The sequence below is a fragment of the Papio anubis genome, unplaced genomic scaffold (assembly GCF_008728515.1).
Source record: "Papio anubis isolate 15944 unplaced genomic scaffold, Panubis1.0 scaffold106, whole genome shotgun sequence".
In the NCBI taxonomy this organism is placed as follows: Eukaryota; Metazoa; Chordata; class Mammalia; order Primates; family Cercopithecidae; genus Papio; species Papio anubis.
In genome coordinates, this window is record NW_022159723.1 from 196,256 (window position 1) to 213,668 (window position 17,413).

The window sequence follows — 17,413 nt, forward strand, 5'->3', positions numbered from 1 at the left end:
TCACTTTCTGCCATGAGTAAAAGCTCCCTGAGTGCTCACCAGGATCAGATGTTGGCACCATGCTTCCTGTACAGCCTGCATAACCATGAGACAAAATAAACCTTCTGTCTTTATAAATTACACAGCCTCAGGTATTTCTTTATGGCAATGCAAGCAGACTAACACATATGTGGTAGCTTCTCTTGGCCAGTTTTCAAAGGGCAGGAAGAACATGTGGAAGTTGACCTGCACATAGAATGCAGACCTATGTGTGCTTCAGACACTTGGCTCACCTCTCAACCTTCGAGCCCCCACAAATAAGTCACTGTTTAGGGGAGGGTGACATTCATTCTCTGCAAGCCTCCACTTTCATATGTTGTAGCAATGTTTCTCTAAATTGAGCACTCACAGACCCTGAAAGTTCCCCTCTGCAGACCTCTAGGTGATGTCAGACCTTAAACGCATGAAGTTAAATTCTTTTCTTTCACCTGCCGTGCTCAGTCAGCATGAGTGATGTAAACACAAACTCAGAAACTCAGACTGAAGCCAGATGGCACCACATGGCTATAAGGTCATTCCCAAATGATGTGGAACATACTTACATTGATTTTAATTTTTTTTAAAAAGTTGTCAGAAACAAAAACTTAAAAACTTATTTTGGAACTCATGGACTCCATCTCCCCCGCCCCCTTGCCCTCAGGACTTTCAGAGATTCATAGATGCTATTTTGAGGAATAGTGTTGTAGAAGATTCTCTCTCCCCTTCCCCTGCCCTTGCCAACAAGCAAGACCTCCCTCTAAAGAAATAGCATGAGCTGGGCCCACCTTCGGCTGTGGCTCATGTAGCAGGGTCAGATTAAACAAGCAAAATCCATTTGACCATTTAACTCCCAGTTGGGAGGGCCTTGGCAACCTTCTTCTCCAAGGCCATCTGATTCATAACTCTATTGTCAACATTCTGGTCCATTGTTGGATAGCTCCTGTTAGTGCAATGTTTTCACAGCTAAAGTTGAATTTTCACTGATTGGTTTCGGTCTTGACCTCTGGGATCATGTTGAATTAAAAAAAGAGAAAAGTCCTAAAAATATTGGGGCAAGACTGGGCACAGTTGGCTCACTCACATCTGTAATCTCAGCTCTTTGGGAGGATGAAGTGGGAGGACTGCTTAAGGCTAGGAGTTTGGAGACCACCTTGGGCAACATAGTGAGACCCCTGCCTCTACAAAAAAAAAAAAAAAAAAAAAAAAAATTAGCCAGGCGTGGTGGTGCACACCTGTAGTCCCAGCTACTCAAGAGGTTTAGGCAGGAGGATTGCTTGAGCCCAGGAGTCTGAGGCTTCAGTGAGCTGTGATCATGCCACTGCACTCCAACATGGGTGACAGAGGGAGACCTTATCTCTAAAAAGTAAAAAAATTAAAAAAAGATATTGAGGCAGAGGGCACATAGGCCTGATTTGAGCTCTTTCCTTTTTTAAAATATAAATAGATGCAGTAAGTTCATTGGAGCAGCCAATGAATATGCTGATTTGATTCTAAAAAATGTACAGATGGGAGAGGTGAGAGTTTGAAGCAGCACAGATGGAGAAGTCTTTTCATTTTGTCACTGAGAAGACACCTGGAGTTACTGAGGGTGTCAAGACCCACAGATGCAAACACAGAGAAGAAGAGTGGTACAGACACATGGCAGGTGGCAGCTGGCAGGGAATGTGTTTCTGCAGGGCTCAGATACATGAGGAAGGACACGTAGAAAAGGGCTTGGTGAGGATTTCAGCACAAGTGTCCTCCTGTGGGGACAGAGCTGAGTGTTCAGGGATGGTTGAAGACCCAGTGATGTTTCCAGATGACTGATGCAAACTGCTCCTGCCACTCCTCAGCCTTAAAGAATGTCACTCCCTTACTTGGTTTGCTGAATCAGGCATTGCTGTCTGAAGTCTGTGTAGGGCTAGATCAATTGAGCCATCTTGTACCATTGCTTATTTTGAAATTACTTTCCCATCATTTTGCAAAACGATGTTTGTTATTGGGGACCTAAAAATGCAGCTATTCTAACTCTACTTTTGTGGGTTCTCATATTGAGAATTTTGTACAGAGCTCTGAGCACAAATGCACATCTAGAGTCCTGCTTTCCAAAGCATCTGCTGGCCTCTGTCACATTTTTTTCAGCCAAAACAGCCTTGCAGGGCCACCAGGTGATGTGGTTAAGAGTCCTCAGGATAAACCAATAGGACTGTATAATGAGATGCTAGCTTTGGTCACTAGGTTGTTATGTAAAATATTTGAAATTTGTAGGCCTTTCAGCTGCTTGATGAAACTCAAGAATCACTTGATTTAGATGACAATTGTATGTTTGAAATGTGCACATGGGATTGGTTTTGGCTTTGTATTTTTAGAAGAGTTCTTGTGCCCAGGTAGCCCAGCTCCCCACTGGTTGCTGCTGCTAAGTCTGGAGGTCTTAGATAGAGAGCCCCCTGGCTCCCTCAGCAGGGAGCCTAAGGTAATAGAAAATGTTTTGCTCCATACTCTGCCATTGCACTTGGTGAGATCCACTGGTGGAAGTGCTGATCCTTCCTTGACCAGAGCAGAAAGGACCCAGTTTCCTTAGAGACTTGTGGGCTGTCAGAACCCAACTCAGCCCTCCTCCTACACCGTTGTTGTGCTGTGGCCTGCAGAGCCAGGACAGAACCCACCACCTTCTTTAGCTGGGGATCCTGCCTTCTTCCCCACTGTATCTCACACGGACAGAAGACAGGTTCACTCATTCCTCTTGGTTCTGAGTTGGTCCACTTAATGAACAATGAACCTACTTCTAGAACCATCTCTTGAACAAGAAAACAGTCTTTGGTCAGATAAATATATCAAGGCAAACCTTGAAGACTGCATGAGAAAATCCAGCACTGCTGGACTGGTGCCTTGCAGGCAGGTGGGAAGGAAGGGGAGCCAACTGCTTGTAGTTCCCACCAGAAGTGCCAAATGACCAGCCATCTCCTCAGCCCAGGTGTGCACAGGGCATCATTGTTCAGCCCTTGAGTTTGAGTATAGGGCGAGGCCATGTTTGTCCAATATGGAGAATAGGGGTTGGCCTTACTCCTCCATATTCCATACTGAATAGCCTTCCTATGAACTAATTCTGGCTGCTGTGGCTGAAGAACGTAACTAGATGGTTTGCTCTGATATTGACATGACAGCCAGCTGAGGCTGAATGGCCAGTGAGGCTCAGTGGACATTGTTTCACATCTCCCCACAAACCAGCAAGAGCACAAAACCTCTTGATGCTCCTGCTGGAGATAGACCATGGGGTGTGATGAACCATATGGCTGCACTAGTATGGTATTTTTGCATTATCATTAGAAGAGAAGCACAGGAGGATGGGAGGAAAGGCAAGAGGAGCAAGTCTCTTAATATGGCACAGTGTTGAAAGGAAGTACATTGTTCTGGTGTTGGTTAAGACTATGATGAAAAGACGTCAGAAGCTGCACTGTGAAAGCAAGGCTGTGACATTTGGAGAAGGTGGTTTGTGTCTGTGGGCTAGCTCCCCATTGACCATCTCACAGATCCACCCACTAATGCTCCCCTGAATCTACTTCCCCTTAGGGTTTGAGGGCAGAACTCTTGCTCTTCATTTTCTTCTTCCTTTCAATCCTGTTATTCTTAACACTGTATTTAACTCCAAGGAATTTTATTTTGAATCACAACTGTAAGATCTGTTGTTTGGAGGGTAGTTTCAATTTATTAATGAACCAGAGAAAACAGCACAAAATGACTGTGAAAGGCCAAGAAAGATGGGTAGGGGTTCATTCTGCCTGATTCTCCTGTGCATATGGAATAAAGCCTCCCTGAGCTCCATGCCCCTTAGATAAGGGAAGGCTGGTCCTGCAGAGGGAGCACAGTGTTTTTCTGTTTCTGTGTTGTGGATGGAAAACTCTCTCTCCCCACCCCCAGTGGAAAGTTTCCCTCTGCAGGATCATAAACCTGAACATCTAAGACCTCAAAAAACACCTCTTTTTATTATTATTATCATTTTTTTTTAGAGACAAGAGTCTTGCTCTGTTGCCCAGGCTGGAGTGCAGTGGCATGGTCTCAGCTCACTGCAGCCTCCATCTCCCAGGTTCAAACAATTCTCCTGCCTCAGCCTCCTGAGTAGCTGGGATTACAGGCATGCGCCACCACGCCTGGCTACTTTTTGTACTTTTAGTAGAGATAGGGTTTCATCATGTTGGCCAGGCTGGTCTTGAACTCCTGAACTTAGGCAATCTGCCCGCCTCAGCCTCCCAAACTGCTGGGATTACAGGTGTGGGCCATCACGCCTGGCCAAAAAGAAGACTCTTGAAACACAGTTTTCCAATTGGCAGCCATACTTTTTCACATCTTTGGATTTGACTTTGTCTGAAGCAGTACATTTAGAGACAGATTGCAAACCCAGTCCATTAGATTCTATTGTTCTTTTCTCCTATGCTGCTTAATAGTCTACATCCAGGTTTATCCCCTCATGCTCAGAAGACAAAATATTAAGACCTTAAATTAGAGATTCCAAAAGCATGAACATACATCATCTCATCTGGTCCTCACAACAACCCTGTGAGGCAGGCAGGCATCATGGTTCCAGAATGCAGAGGACACAATCCTAACTGGTTAAGCTGGAAACCAAATCCATGTCCTCTGTCTCCTGGTCTAGTGCTCCTCCCACTCCATGAGATGAACCGCACTCACTGTAATGAACAGAACAGCCTTTCTGCTTGGAATAGATGAAATGTCCTTTGGGCTTGCACACATGTGATTTTAAGTAGAAACCTTGCTGGAGAGCGCAGAAGAAAAACACACCTGAGCTCAGTTCAGCATTAGAATCAGCATCGGAGGGATGAACAGGACAGAACATGGACATCTTTGACAAGGGTTTCTGCTTATGTTCTTGATTCTCACCCAGATCATGGTTGAGTGCTGTAACTTTAAAGCAGCAAAGTCCAGGAGGGGGGAAGGCATTTAAAGGACTTTCTCATCTAGCAACTTATTGATTCCTTCACAAATCCTCTTGAGGTTGGGTCTACAGTCTCCATCCAGACTATAAAGGGTAGAGAGGAACTCCACATTGGCAAAGTGGTTAAAGACGTGGTTGATGCGCCCGTGGGTCCTGGGCGTCAGGTGCCGCTGCACCAGTTCATGTACCAGGTCCTTGCACTCATGCAGGAGATTGGAGAGCACATTCCTATCGAAGGTGTATTCCACCTCATAGAAGCTGACGATGGTCATGGCGGTCTGGTTCAGCTTCTTCCGGAACTTCTCCACAATAACAAGCTCCTCTTGGCTAAACTGGTTGTTTCGGTAGAGGATCCCGATTTTGATCGCCACCTTGATTAAGTCTTTCATGATCTTGTGGGCTTCCTTCTTGTTGTGAGTGTGCTCTTTGGTGACTTTGTAGAGCTCATCAAAGATTTCACTGCTGGTGTCATCAATCAACATGTTGGCCACAGTTTTGCTGGCTATTTTGCTCAGAATCTTCTTCTGGGCTTGAAGAGCAAGACTCTTTGAACTAAAAACATCAGGACCTATGGTAAAAAAACATATAAAAGTTTTAGAATTATAAGAACTGTCTATTACTTTTCCACAAGTAAAACACACTAACTTGAACTTATGCTCTCAGAGCAAAAACTCATGTCTTTATATCCCCTAACTCCCTAACTAAACCCCACCCCAGCCTGGTTCCCCCACTTTCCTCTCCATGTGACATGCTTGTTTACCCTTTCAAATCCTCTAAACTGTGCTTATGCTCCTTCCTCTGCTGGAGGTCATCTCCTCTTATCCAGGCCAAATCTTACATTTTTAGACCTACTTCATTCATAAAGCCTTCCTGATTCTATTAGCTCACAGAGAACATTCTACCACTGCTCTCACACTGGAAACCATTCAGCTTCGCAAACTATACAGCAGCAAATTATTGCTTACTTGCAAGAATGCAGCTCCATTGTCAACCCCATTCCCAGGGCAGACATGGATAGTTGATCATGACAGTCATTTTTGACTGAGTCTCAGAACCCACATATCATTGGGCCTACCTAAGAGGTATTCTTTTGCTTTTGAAATATTGAAAATTGGATGGGTCTTTCAGTTACTGTTGCCAGGTAGCTGTTGTGCTGTGGTTGTTATTACCTGTGTGCACATCAATTTACACAAAAGTTGTCAGAGATTTGGGAGAAAGTCAAGAGAAATTTTTGTAAGAAATGTTGCCTCCTGAATACACTTGATGGCATAGAGAGTTGTACTGTGAGAACACACATATCAATAACTCCAAATCAAAGATGCTACAGATGAGTAGTACTCCGAAGGTGAAGCAGCTTAGGAAAACCAGACCAATTTATTTTGCTGTTATTTTCCACTTTATGAATGAATGAGAACAATATATGTTTAAAAAATCCACAATATTATATGCAAATAAGTCTAAAAATCCTCTTTCAATAAGTATAAATAAAAATTCTAAATAATAAGAAAGCAATGGTTCATAATTTATAGTGTATTTTTTTTCTTAAGAATGCATAAAATGGCATCTTACAATTGATGGTGTTTTGATTTGATGAAATACTCTACAAGGCCACCAATTAGCTGGAGCTGACATCTGAAATGAAACCCACTAGCCATTCTCACTCTACAGTATGTATGCATATTGTTCTTATCTTCCCAAGGAGATTCAAATTGTCCAAGGACAGAGGCAATGTCTCCCACAGCACCTAGCTCAGTTCTGGGAATAGGGAATGGTGCTGTTGAGTAAAATACCAGAGAAATGCAGAAGAATAAGAAAGTAGTAAAATACAGTGTTCTACTAAGTATTTTAGTAGAACTAAGAAAAACCAATATTCCTTTTGAGAATTGAGGGTCCTTGAGAATCTCAAGAGCTTTTGTCCAGTGCTTTGTGTTCACACAGGAGTGACAGGATACGCAGAGCAGACAGAGCAATGGCCACTTGGCTTCTGTTGTCCTTGTCTGGTCCCTGCCTCTCTGCTCCTGGGTCAGCAGAACTAAAGCAGCGAGCACCAGGGGCCTTCCCCAGCCCCAGCAAGCTTCTCTTCCAAAGTCTGAGACCACAGAATCTTTAAGCAACTTCACACCCAAGTGACCCTGACATGGCCAGGCTTTTCCCTTCTGCCTCAGTGCTAAGAGGAATAAACACTCATTGTGCAGAACATAAAAGGAATGAACAATCTCTCCTGACTCTTCTTTACTATGAGAAAGCTCCGACTTCCTGACTGATGCTATTCCAGAGTTTGAGGCAAATGATATTCCTGCCCAGTCTCATCATCTACCATGATCACTAGAGCTTTGTGTGAATAGCTTTTGTTCTCTGCAAAATCAAAGTTGCTCTCCAAAGGCAAATATTTACTAGCACTAAGCATATTCAGAAGATTGCACTGTATGCTTTGAAGTCACTTCCACAGATGAAGCTTAAAGACTTTTGAGTAATCGCCCTGTCACTGAAATAAGTATATGCCTCCTCAGGTAACTATTCTAATAGGAATAGTGGAATGTAGACGGATCCATTCTAGAATATAAAAATATGAGTCATGGCTTTGTAGTCACAGCTTCTAAAAACTGCCCAAGAATAAGGTCTTAGACTTTCTGGAATTGCAGCCAACATGCATTTACACAGAAGCAGCAGGTCAACTACATATGCGTCCAGTGGCAGGTTAGTGCCTGGTGACAGGGACTCGTGTCTAAGCCCGACTTTACCCCCAGTGCTTGGCACACTGGCAACACACAGGTGTCGGCTGAGTGAAGGGAGTGCTGGCTCTGTGCCAGGTGCTGTTTAACCCTTTGGGCTGGGTTAAGTGGGCATTTTCCCTAGGCTTTCCTGCTGGCCTGATTCCATACCCTGCTGTTTGTACTGCCAGCATTTTCTGCTCTGGACCAGTTGTCAGAGCTCACATATCCCCATAAGATTTATTTTAAAAATAATTAATTGGCTGGGTGCTGTGGCTCATGCCTGTAATCCCAGCATTTTGGGAGGCTAAGGCAGGTGGATCAGTTGAGGTCAGGAGTTTGAGACCACCCTGGCCAACATGGCTAAACCCCATCTCTACTAAAAATACAAAAATTAGCCAGGCATGATGGCGTGCACCTGTAGTCCCAGCTACTTGGGAGGCTGAAACACGAGAATTGTTTGAACCTGGGAGGCAGAGGTTGCAGTGAGCTGAGATTGCGCCACTGTACTCCGGCCTGATCAACAGAGCAACACTGTCTCAAAATAATAATAATAATAATTAATTCAATTTATCGACATTTATTTTATTTTGTTCTTTGAGATGGGGGCCTCGCTATGGCAGCCTCAAAGCTGGCCTTGAACTCCAGGGCTCAAGCAATCCTCCTGTCTCAGCTTTCCAAGTAGCTGGGACTATAGGAATATGCACTGTGCCTGGCCCCTATAAGAATTTTTAAAAACTGTGTACCTCCTTGAATATTTTAAAACTTGTCAGCAAGCATTTTTCCCGTTAAGATTAAATAGGAAAGATATAATTTCTAGGTAAGGTAAATAGTGACATTTTCAAATTAACCTGTTAAATCATTATTTTAAATGTGTCCAATGTAACATAAGTACCGTTGTTATATAATACCCATTATTGTACACTTTAAAAATGACATGAACAAGGTCTTCTTTAAAAATTGGAAATGTTACATTTTTTTCTCCTTGAAATTGTATCTCTATTCTACTTCACCCACAGCACTTTAACTTCATGTATGTGCTTATGCTTGAAAATATTTATCAATCCATCATAATTCTCTACAACCAAAGGATGCATATGAATTTAAATTTAAATTAAAAGAAGATAGATTCCAGGAACCATAAATCTCTAAGCAAAAATTAAAAATTTCCTTTGGAGCGAGTTATCATTGTAATTATTTTAGGTATAATATAAAATATCAAACTTTGATAACTACTTACCAAACATAAGAAATGAAGTTTTATTGGAAATGCACCTCTAAATAAGATGGGCAGGGGTGAGTTATGGTGCCTTACCAAAAGAGTCATTGGCAATGCGAATTTCACATCAACTCTTTGTTTGCCAGGAGGTTTTGTACCTCCAGGGCAAAATGTCCAATTAAGATTTTTTTCTTGGCCACCACACCCTGTAATCCCAGCACTTTGGGAGGCTGAGCTGGGCAGATCGCTTGAGCCTAGGAGTTTGAGACCATCCTGGGCAACATGGCAAAACCCTGTCTCTAGAAAAAATACAAAAATTAGCTGGATGAGGTGCCATGCACCTGTAGTCTCAGCTACTTGAGAGGCTGAGGTGGCAGGATGGCTTGAGCCCAGGAGGTTGAGACTGCAGTGAGCTGTGATCATGCCACTGTACTCCAGCCTGTGTGACAGCGAGACCCTATCTCAATAAAAATAAAATAAAATAAAATAAAATACAATGAAAAATTAGCCACGCATACACCTGTAGTCTCAGCTACTCAGGAGGCTAAGATAGGAGAATTGCTTGAGCCCAGGAGGTCGAGGCTACAACAGTGGAAGAAAGGGAGATCCACCATGCCTTGACCTTAGGTTTCTTCTTAGGCAGCTGAGTTTGTATATTAGTATGTACAAAGAATATGTATTGAAGTTGCCAAGAGGAATTTGGATCTATAACTGAGTTCCCTCAAAACTCTGTATATGTAGTGGAATGTCTCTGGATTCTTGCAGTCTGCCCATCTACCATTCTGAATCCTACTCTTCTGCAAGAGCAGCAGCCTTCCATGAAATGTTAAGAAGTGTTCCTTGGGAAGAAAAGAAGAATTTCTTGATTACATAAATTTAAAAAACACTGATAAAGCATTCTGTGAGATTTTAAAAATATTTCTTTAATACATTAAGGTGTTCTATCAACTCCCAGAGAGAAGTTGGTGTGGTAGGCAGAATAATGACCCCCAGAGATATCCACATCCTCATCCCTGGATATGCTGCCTTACATGGCAAAAGGGAATTTGCAGACATAATTAAGTTGAGAGTGAAAGAGGGAAGTGGGAGAGCGAGTTAGAGAAAGAGATGCAATGATGAAAACAGAGGTTGGGGTGACATGGTGGCTGGCTCTGAAGATGGATGGAGAGTCAGAACCAAGGAATGTGTCCTGTAGAAGCTGGAAATGGCCAGGGATGGGATTGTCCCCTGGAGCCTCCAGAAAAAAAAAAAACAAAATGGAGCCCCTGCCACACCTGGATTTTAGCTCTGTAAAATCCATTTTGGACTTCTGATCTCCAGAAATATAAAATTATAAATTGGTGTCTTAAGCCACTAAATTTGTGGTAATTTGTTACAGCAGCAATAGGAAATGTATTCAGGTGGGTAGAATGAGATGTAGCAGTCTCGATTTTCTTTGATTAGGGAACTATTTTTGCCTCCTGAGTGACCAAATGTCCAGTTTTCCAGCAAGGAGGGCTTTCCCAGGCAGTGGACTTTCATTGCTAAAACTGGAAATGTTCCATATAAATTGGGACAAGTTGGTCATCTATTCCTGAACTACTAGTGATGTATATTTATCATATAAAGAACAGAGAAGTAACAAAGACGCAACTTGAGAGTGGAGGAAGATTATACCATTTAAGAAGCTCTTACCTCAGCAGGCGAAGTTGAGTACCTACCCATCTTGCCACATTTACCACCTGCTCTACCTGCTTTTTAATTCCAGAGCCAACTTTTTGTCTCTTTTAGACCAAGGTCCCCTTTGTCCCTTGTCTTCTCTGCAATTATTGAGCATTTACTCTTAGTTTGGCTACGTATCAAATGCTATGAGGAAATCCCGAGAAAAGTATTCAATTGGGTCTTGCTCTGAATATGATCCTGCAGTGAGGCCAGATATAGACAATGAAACAAAATACAGAAACACGTGAAACAGCCCACATTGGCATGAGTGAGAATAGTTGGGGTAAAGTCCATGGGCTCTGAAGGTGGATTTGCATGTAGGTAGGGACAGCTATGATGTTAGGAAGTGGTTTCTAAAGTCATGGATATAGGCCAGTATTTTTCCCCAAGTCACAAAGTCCCTGGGTGGTTTCCCTGATAAGCTTCCTGCCATCTATTTTGTATAAGAATTTATTATTTACCTGCAAGTAATTTTGGGTACAAAATTCTACAGTGAGGGCTCAGGAGGGTCACCGGGATAGCATCTCTGAAGCTTTAAAGATCAAAAGTGTCGTGCAGAGGAACCCAAATATTATGGACCACTAAAATTACCAGGAAGGCTTTAAGAAAAAGCAACAACCAAGTAGATTTCCATACTCTACCCCAAATTGTCACAAGCTCCTTCTGACATGATGAATGTAGGACCCATGATTGATAACAGTGTGCTCCAACACGCATCCTACAGAGCACTTGTCCTGTTAGATGCACCAGGAAAGAAAGTCTTGAGGTCAGTTAAATGAGTTTGTAGATGACAATATATCATGGTTTGCTTTTGATGGTTCACCATACCAGGTAGCTTATTAAGGCTTTGAGAAGTCCTACAGTAAAGATACCTGCATAGTTTTGTTTAATCCACCACTTCTCAAACTTACTGGAAATATATATATGCATATGAATATATATATATGTCATAAGTCATATATATGACATATATATATCACATTCTCTGGTATACATTATAGGAAATAGTGGGATAGGATTGAGAGAAATAAAATCAAGACACTGGTCAACAGAACACTTTCACAACTCTCAGAGATTAATGGGGAAGGTGGGGAGATACCATTGTTTCCAGCATGCATACATAATGTTACAAGTGATTTAAGGGAGAGAGAGGGCACTGAGGCAGTCCCATTTGGAAGATTTTTTGCACATGATGAAATCTTGGCCTTGCTTTCAACCATCCTTCTGCCTCAGCCTTCTGCACAGGGTGCCTATTGGTGACCCACCAAGGAGGAATACTGCAGGCTGAGAGAAATAGCATGAGCTAAGCTTTGGGAGTCAAGGTCACGGGTGTGCTTGGGATATTTGGGAAACAGGCCTAACTAGTGGACCATGTTTATCAATGGGGAAACACTAAAAGATGGACGATAGGTCTTGGTAAAAACTTCTCTTTCTGTATACAAGCCCTAGGAGAGCTCTTTTGGCCAAGGATAATTCTTTTAACCATGTTTGAACAAAAGTTCCCATTTTCCAGGCATGAAAGGTAATGGATTGTTTATAGTACCTCAGAATCTCTGAGAATAGATATAAAAATGTGATTATGTAGCGATAGCAAATTCATCCTGGTAGAAAGACAGGGGGCCTCCTTAAACCAAGATTGATAGAAGAGCTCAATCAAAGATAATATGAAGGCTCTGAGAATAAGGACCCTTCAATCATTTACAAGAAAGGAAACACACCAGGACTATGTTGGGAGAATGGGGTGACAATGGCAGTGAGCTAGTTTGGAGAGAGAAAGCAAAAGATAATTTAAGGGGGGAACTTCACTGCATGGAAAAGTGCTGGGGCCAGTCTGAGCTGCTGCTTTTATAAATGATGTTCAGCTGGAATACAAGTGATGTTTCCATGTTTCTAGAAATACTAAGCTCTCCCAGATGGTGAAATGCCAAGCTAATGGTGATAAACAACAGGAAGATCTTTACCAAGCTGGGTGAGTGGGTAGAAGAGCTTCAGCATGGTAAGAACAAGGTAATAAATTTTGGGAAAAATAAAGTAAATGATAGTTATAAAAGATGACAGGCTCTGAGCTCTGAGCTACAGCCCAGAAAAGGGCTCTGAGCATCACTCCAGGATGTGGGAGTGGACAGGGTGAGGGGACAGCTATTCTCCCTTCTTTTTCACAGGACTTGGAAACTTCTCTAAGGAGTGTGTGGAAAACTTGAATGTAAGTGTGGATAGCTGTGTCAAAATTATAAAATGCGAAATTATTTGTAATAGCCAGTACAGATCAGAATTACTTCGTTTCTCTAAATAGCTTAAGATAATGGCAGGGAAGAGAATTAGCTAAAAATGTTAAGCAGAGGTTAAGAGTGAAGATGGTTCCCAGAAGAAAACAATCTGGAGTGCTTAATGGGCATCATCTGTCAAGGCAGGGGACCCAAAGGACAGGGAAGGTGGGAGGAAAGGCCTAAGGGAAGGGATAAGAGCCCTAGGCAGAGGGACATTCCTGATAGTCCAAGTTTCTGGCACTCAATCTCTTACACTTAATTGTTAGGGGAAAAAAAAAAACAAAAAATGAAGGAACTTCAAGCAAGCCTCCTTGAGATGGAGCAGGCTCACAAACTACTTTGAACTATCTTTTCTTTTTTTTGAGACAGATTCTTGCTCTGTCGCCCAGGCTGGAGGGCAGTGACACAATCTCGGCTCACTGCAACCTCCGCCTCCTGGATTCAAGCGATTCTCCTGCCTCAGCGCCCTGAGTAGCTGGGACTACAGTGGCACACCACCATGCCTGGCTAATTTTTGTATTTTTAGTAGAGATGGGGTTTCACCATGTTGGCCAGGCTGGTCTACGAACTCCCGACCTCGTGATCCACCTGTCTTGGCCTCCCAAAGTGCTGGAATTACAGGCGTGAGCCACAGCGTCTGGCCTGAATTTGAACTTTCATGATGAGCAACCATCCTTCTGCTCAGTTTATGCAGCCAGAAAAGCTGACTGAACCTGTCACGTCCCTCATGCTCCATCTTTCACTACTGATAAGTGGCCAGGAGCAAATGGGGAGAGTGATGGCCTTGCCGCCCCTTCCCATCTCTTTTTCTGTTCTGTGGGTGAATGATGAGGAAGGTGTTTGCAGTAGGGGTGAGGCGTGGTGGTCTGCAGGATGGGATATCCTTGATGATGATAAAACGCCTCCTCAAGAAGACACTGCCTCTGCTTTAGGTTTTGGTTGTCCCTAAGAAGCTGTGGGGGCAGGACCATTAACGACCTTTAACTAGTGTTTTGAAATGTGAACCTAACACAGTTGTGGTTTCCAGAGAGACTCACTGAGTTGTTGCATCTCCAGCGGATTCAAACTAGAAAACATTTTTCCATCCCTTGTATAAAACTGTTGTTTGTATATTCCTAGAATTTTAAAGAAAGAACATGGAGATGTAGGAGGTAGAATGAAATGAAAGTCTTGAGGGATGGTGGGGCCTTTGAGTCAGAGATAAGCAAAAAAAAAAAAAAAAACCTTGATCCTCCCCTCTCCCATGTAGAAATAATCAAAGCTTAGAAGCTCATGAAAAGTGCCTTTGATTGGTCTAATTCCTTTCATACGTGAGTGAGGATGGTAGTTTTGAGGCTTACAAAAGGCATTTGGGAACACTTTAAAAGGCACCCATGGTGAAACTTAAGATGATTTAGAAGGGTTAGGGAATGGATTTTTCAGACTCAGGGTTAACTTCACAGTATATTCTTGAAGACTTCTTGGGTCTGGTCCTTTCCCAACCCTCCAAAGGAGCCACCTGCCTTGAAGACAGATACCCTGAGCTTACCCCTGCTTCTGGGAAGACCTGAGGTCTCCCAAATTTCCACCACCTGCCACAGGAAGCAGGCAGTTTGGGGGACTCATGGGGGACAACATGACTGAAAGGGTAGCAGCCTCCACTAGGCACCATTGGTGGGGTGCACAAAATGGAACTCTTAGAACCTCTATTTCGGTTTCCTTTTCTGTAATGAGATAAATTAAGCTTTACCAATATTTAATACACAGATAGATTTGGGCCCCACTGTTGTGTGGCATTCTGAGGGATGAGGGAAAGATCCCCCACGTGGGGTGGGGAGAGGTGTTTAGTTTATGCCTCACTTGTTTGTTCTCTTTTAGTAGTTTTAATTTATTTCAGCATATGTTTATGTGTGCTTGGTTAAACAGACTCACTGATTATATTATTTCATTCTAACTAAACTAGCCCTTGCAAAATAGCCCAGTGATTTCAAAGGATGCCTGAAAGAAACAAAACCGAGGACTGAAGATGAGCCGCTAATCATACAGACACATGTGAACAGCAGGAAAACGCAGAGTGGACAATTATCCTTCCTCTTGGCAAGAGCTTTCCCATAGCCCCACTTTAAGGGAAAAGTAATGTCTAATCAGATCTGACAACAAGTGGGCCATTGACATTTCAAAAATTTCTATAGGACAACTTGAAGAATGGATTTCAAACACTTTTACTTGCCTTGAGATATTTCCCGAAGGCAGTAGGAAGCCATGGCAATTAGAAAGATAGTTAAACACCTCGTGTTTAAAGATAGTTAAATGCCTCATGTTTCTGATCTTTAGCTTGTCCTCTGGGTGACAGGGAGAGAGCACAGTAAGGATTGAGTGATTGCTGGGGTTCAGGGATGAGTCAAGGATTACGATGAGTGTTTCTTCTAGCTTGAGAGACAGGTAGGGTGAAGGGATATAGAGGTGCCACCAACTGAAATGGACATCTTGGAGGAGGAGCCAGCCTGTAGGGAAGATGAATTCATCCCTGAGTTCCTGGTACCTGTGGGGCATCTGGGTGGAGATGGTGACACCAGCCTGTCTAGCAGGACACTTCAAACCTCACCTGTCCTACCCTAGTCTTCTCATTTTCCCCTGCAAACCCTATCCCTTTCCAGTAAGGAAGGGATGATGAAAAGACCCATCTTCCTGAAATAATTAGCCCACTAGAGATCTTGAGGGATAATGGGCTCTTCCTTCAAAATGCAAACACGTCCATTTAGCTGGTTAAAGTGGGTTCTCTATTCACTTCAGTCAGAGCCACACTGTATCTCTCTTGGGAGTCTCTCTCCCCTTTGTCGTCCACCATCAAACTACCCCTCCTCTTTTTTTTTTTTTTTTTTTTGCACGACAGAGTCTTGCTCTGTCACCCAGGCTGGAGTGCAGTGGCATGATCTCAGCTCACTGCAACCTCTGCCTCCCGAGTTCAAGCAATTCTCCTGCCTCAGCCTCCCAAGTAAGCTGCGATCACAGGTGCACGCTACCATGCCTGGCTAATTTTTGTATTTTTAGTAGAGATGGGGTTTCACCAGGTTGGCCAGGCTGATCTTGAACTCCTGACCTCATGATCTGCCCCCTCCTCCCGCCTCAGCCTCCCAAAGTGCTGGGATTTCAGGGGTGAGCCACTGCACCTGGCCTACCTCTCCTCTTTCATCAAGAGAATGAATTATTTAATAATTAGGGTAGGGAGGGAGAGGCAGCCTTGGGTGCAGTAGGACAGGGGCAGAGGTTGGAAGGATGAAGGACTGAATTACCGGAGACAACCAAACACAGAACAGGGGTGCTGGTTCACCAGTCTTCACCCTCTCTGTCATGTGACCAGCTTTCCTGACTCCAGCTCTGGCTTAGGTGCCCCTGAGATCCTGCCTTTGGCTGGGGCCTGCTAACAGGCACAGAGCTTTGGCTTTGCAGTTGGTAGCTGCTCAGTCCCAGAGATTCATTCATCCACAGGCCAGGAATGGGGATTTGTGTGTTTTGGGGGCACCAAACACGACAAAATTTCCCAACTCTTTTGGACATTTTAAGGGTGCTGAATAAGAACATACAAAAGCAATGGCAGTCAAAACAGGATACAATTTCAGATTGCTTCAATGCCTTACATTGAATAATTACACTTGAAAAGCAGCATTTAATTGTCTTCAAGATGAAGACCTTTCCCCTGCCCTTATTCCTGGGCCTTGAAGAGAACAGAGATTGGCAGGGGGAGCTGTAAAGCCTTTTAGTTCATTATCTCAGCTTGTTTTAGAACTTCCAATCCATCACCCATCAGCACTGAGCAATCTGTAACTCAATTAATGATAATGTCAGAGATAAGGACAACTGCTGAGTACAGATTATGCACATGAGTTGGTATATACCGTATATTTGATCCTCACAATTCCTCAACAGAGGGACTGTGAGTTCCATTTTATAGATGAGGAAACTGAGGCACAGTCAATTTAAGTAATTCACTGCCAGCTAAGTGGCTAGTAAGTAGTAAAGCTGCAGTTGGGCCCAAGTTCACCAGACACCAAAGCCTGCAGTTCACTAGACACCAAAGCCTTCCTGCATCTGCCTTTGAAAAACTCCCCTTGGCTCCCTAATGACTGCGATTTCTCACTTATTTGAAATATTGAAGGCCTCAATTTAAATCTCCACCTACCTGGGGGAGTTATATTTCATCACTTTTTTAAATACAAAAGGGACAGTCTCATGTGATAGAACATATTCATCAAGACTTGAAGATAGATGTAGCTTTCATTTTTAGAGGGAATTCTATATATTTCAACAGTTACATATTGATTTTATAGCCAGCTCTGAAAAGTGAATGAGTGTTTGATAATTTTACTTACCAGAGCTAACTGAAGCAGATACTTGTGAAGCCAGTGGGGGGGTGAATCATCTCCAAATCAACAGGTTAATTTTGGAGATCTGAGAGATATTTTTGGCTCACTGCGGAAAAGTAACCATCACTAAAAACAACATCTACTTACATGATTTCTTTAAACACAGCTTATTCATTCCCCCAGTCCCTTGCATCTAACAAAAAACTAGTGTCTCTCTGAATGGT

The 17,413-nt window shown here is 43.1% G+C and overlaps 1 protein-coding gene across 2 annotated transcripts in view; it reads right to left on the reverse strand.

Annotated features, from left to right (window-relative positions):
- Nucleotides 1–3,635: 3,635 nt before the first annotated feature.
- Nucleotides 3,636–17,413, reverse strand: part of LOC116272445 (tumor necrosis factor alpha-induced protein 8-like protein 3) — a 48,020-nt gene continuing 34,242 nt past the window's right edge. Inside the window, exon 2 of one of the 2 annotated variants that reach the window (XM_031661201.1) lies at nt 3,636–5,516. In XM_031661201.1, the coding sequence (XP_031517061.1) occupies nt 4,954–5,516 (563 nt within the window). In that variant the 3' untranslated portion in view covers nt 3,636–4,953. The remainder of the gene's footprint in view (nt 5,517–17,413) is intronic. The other variant, XM_031661202.1, reaches the window with a different exon arrangement.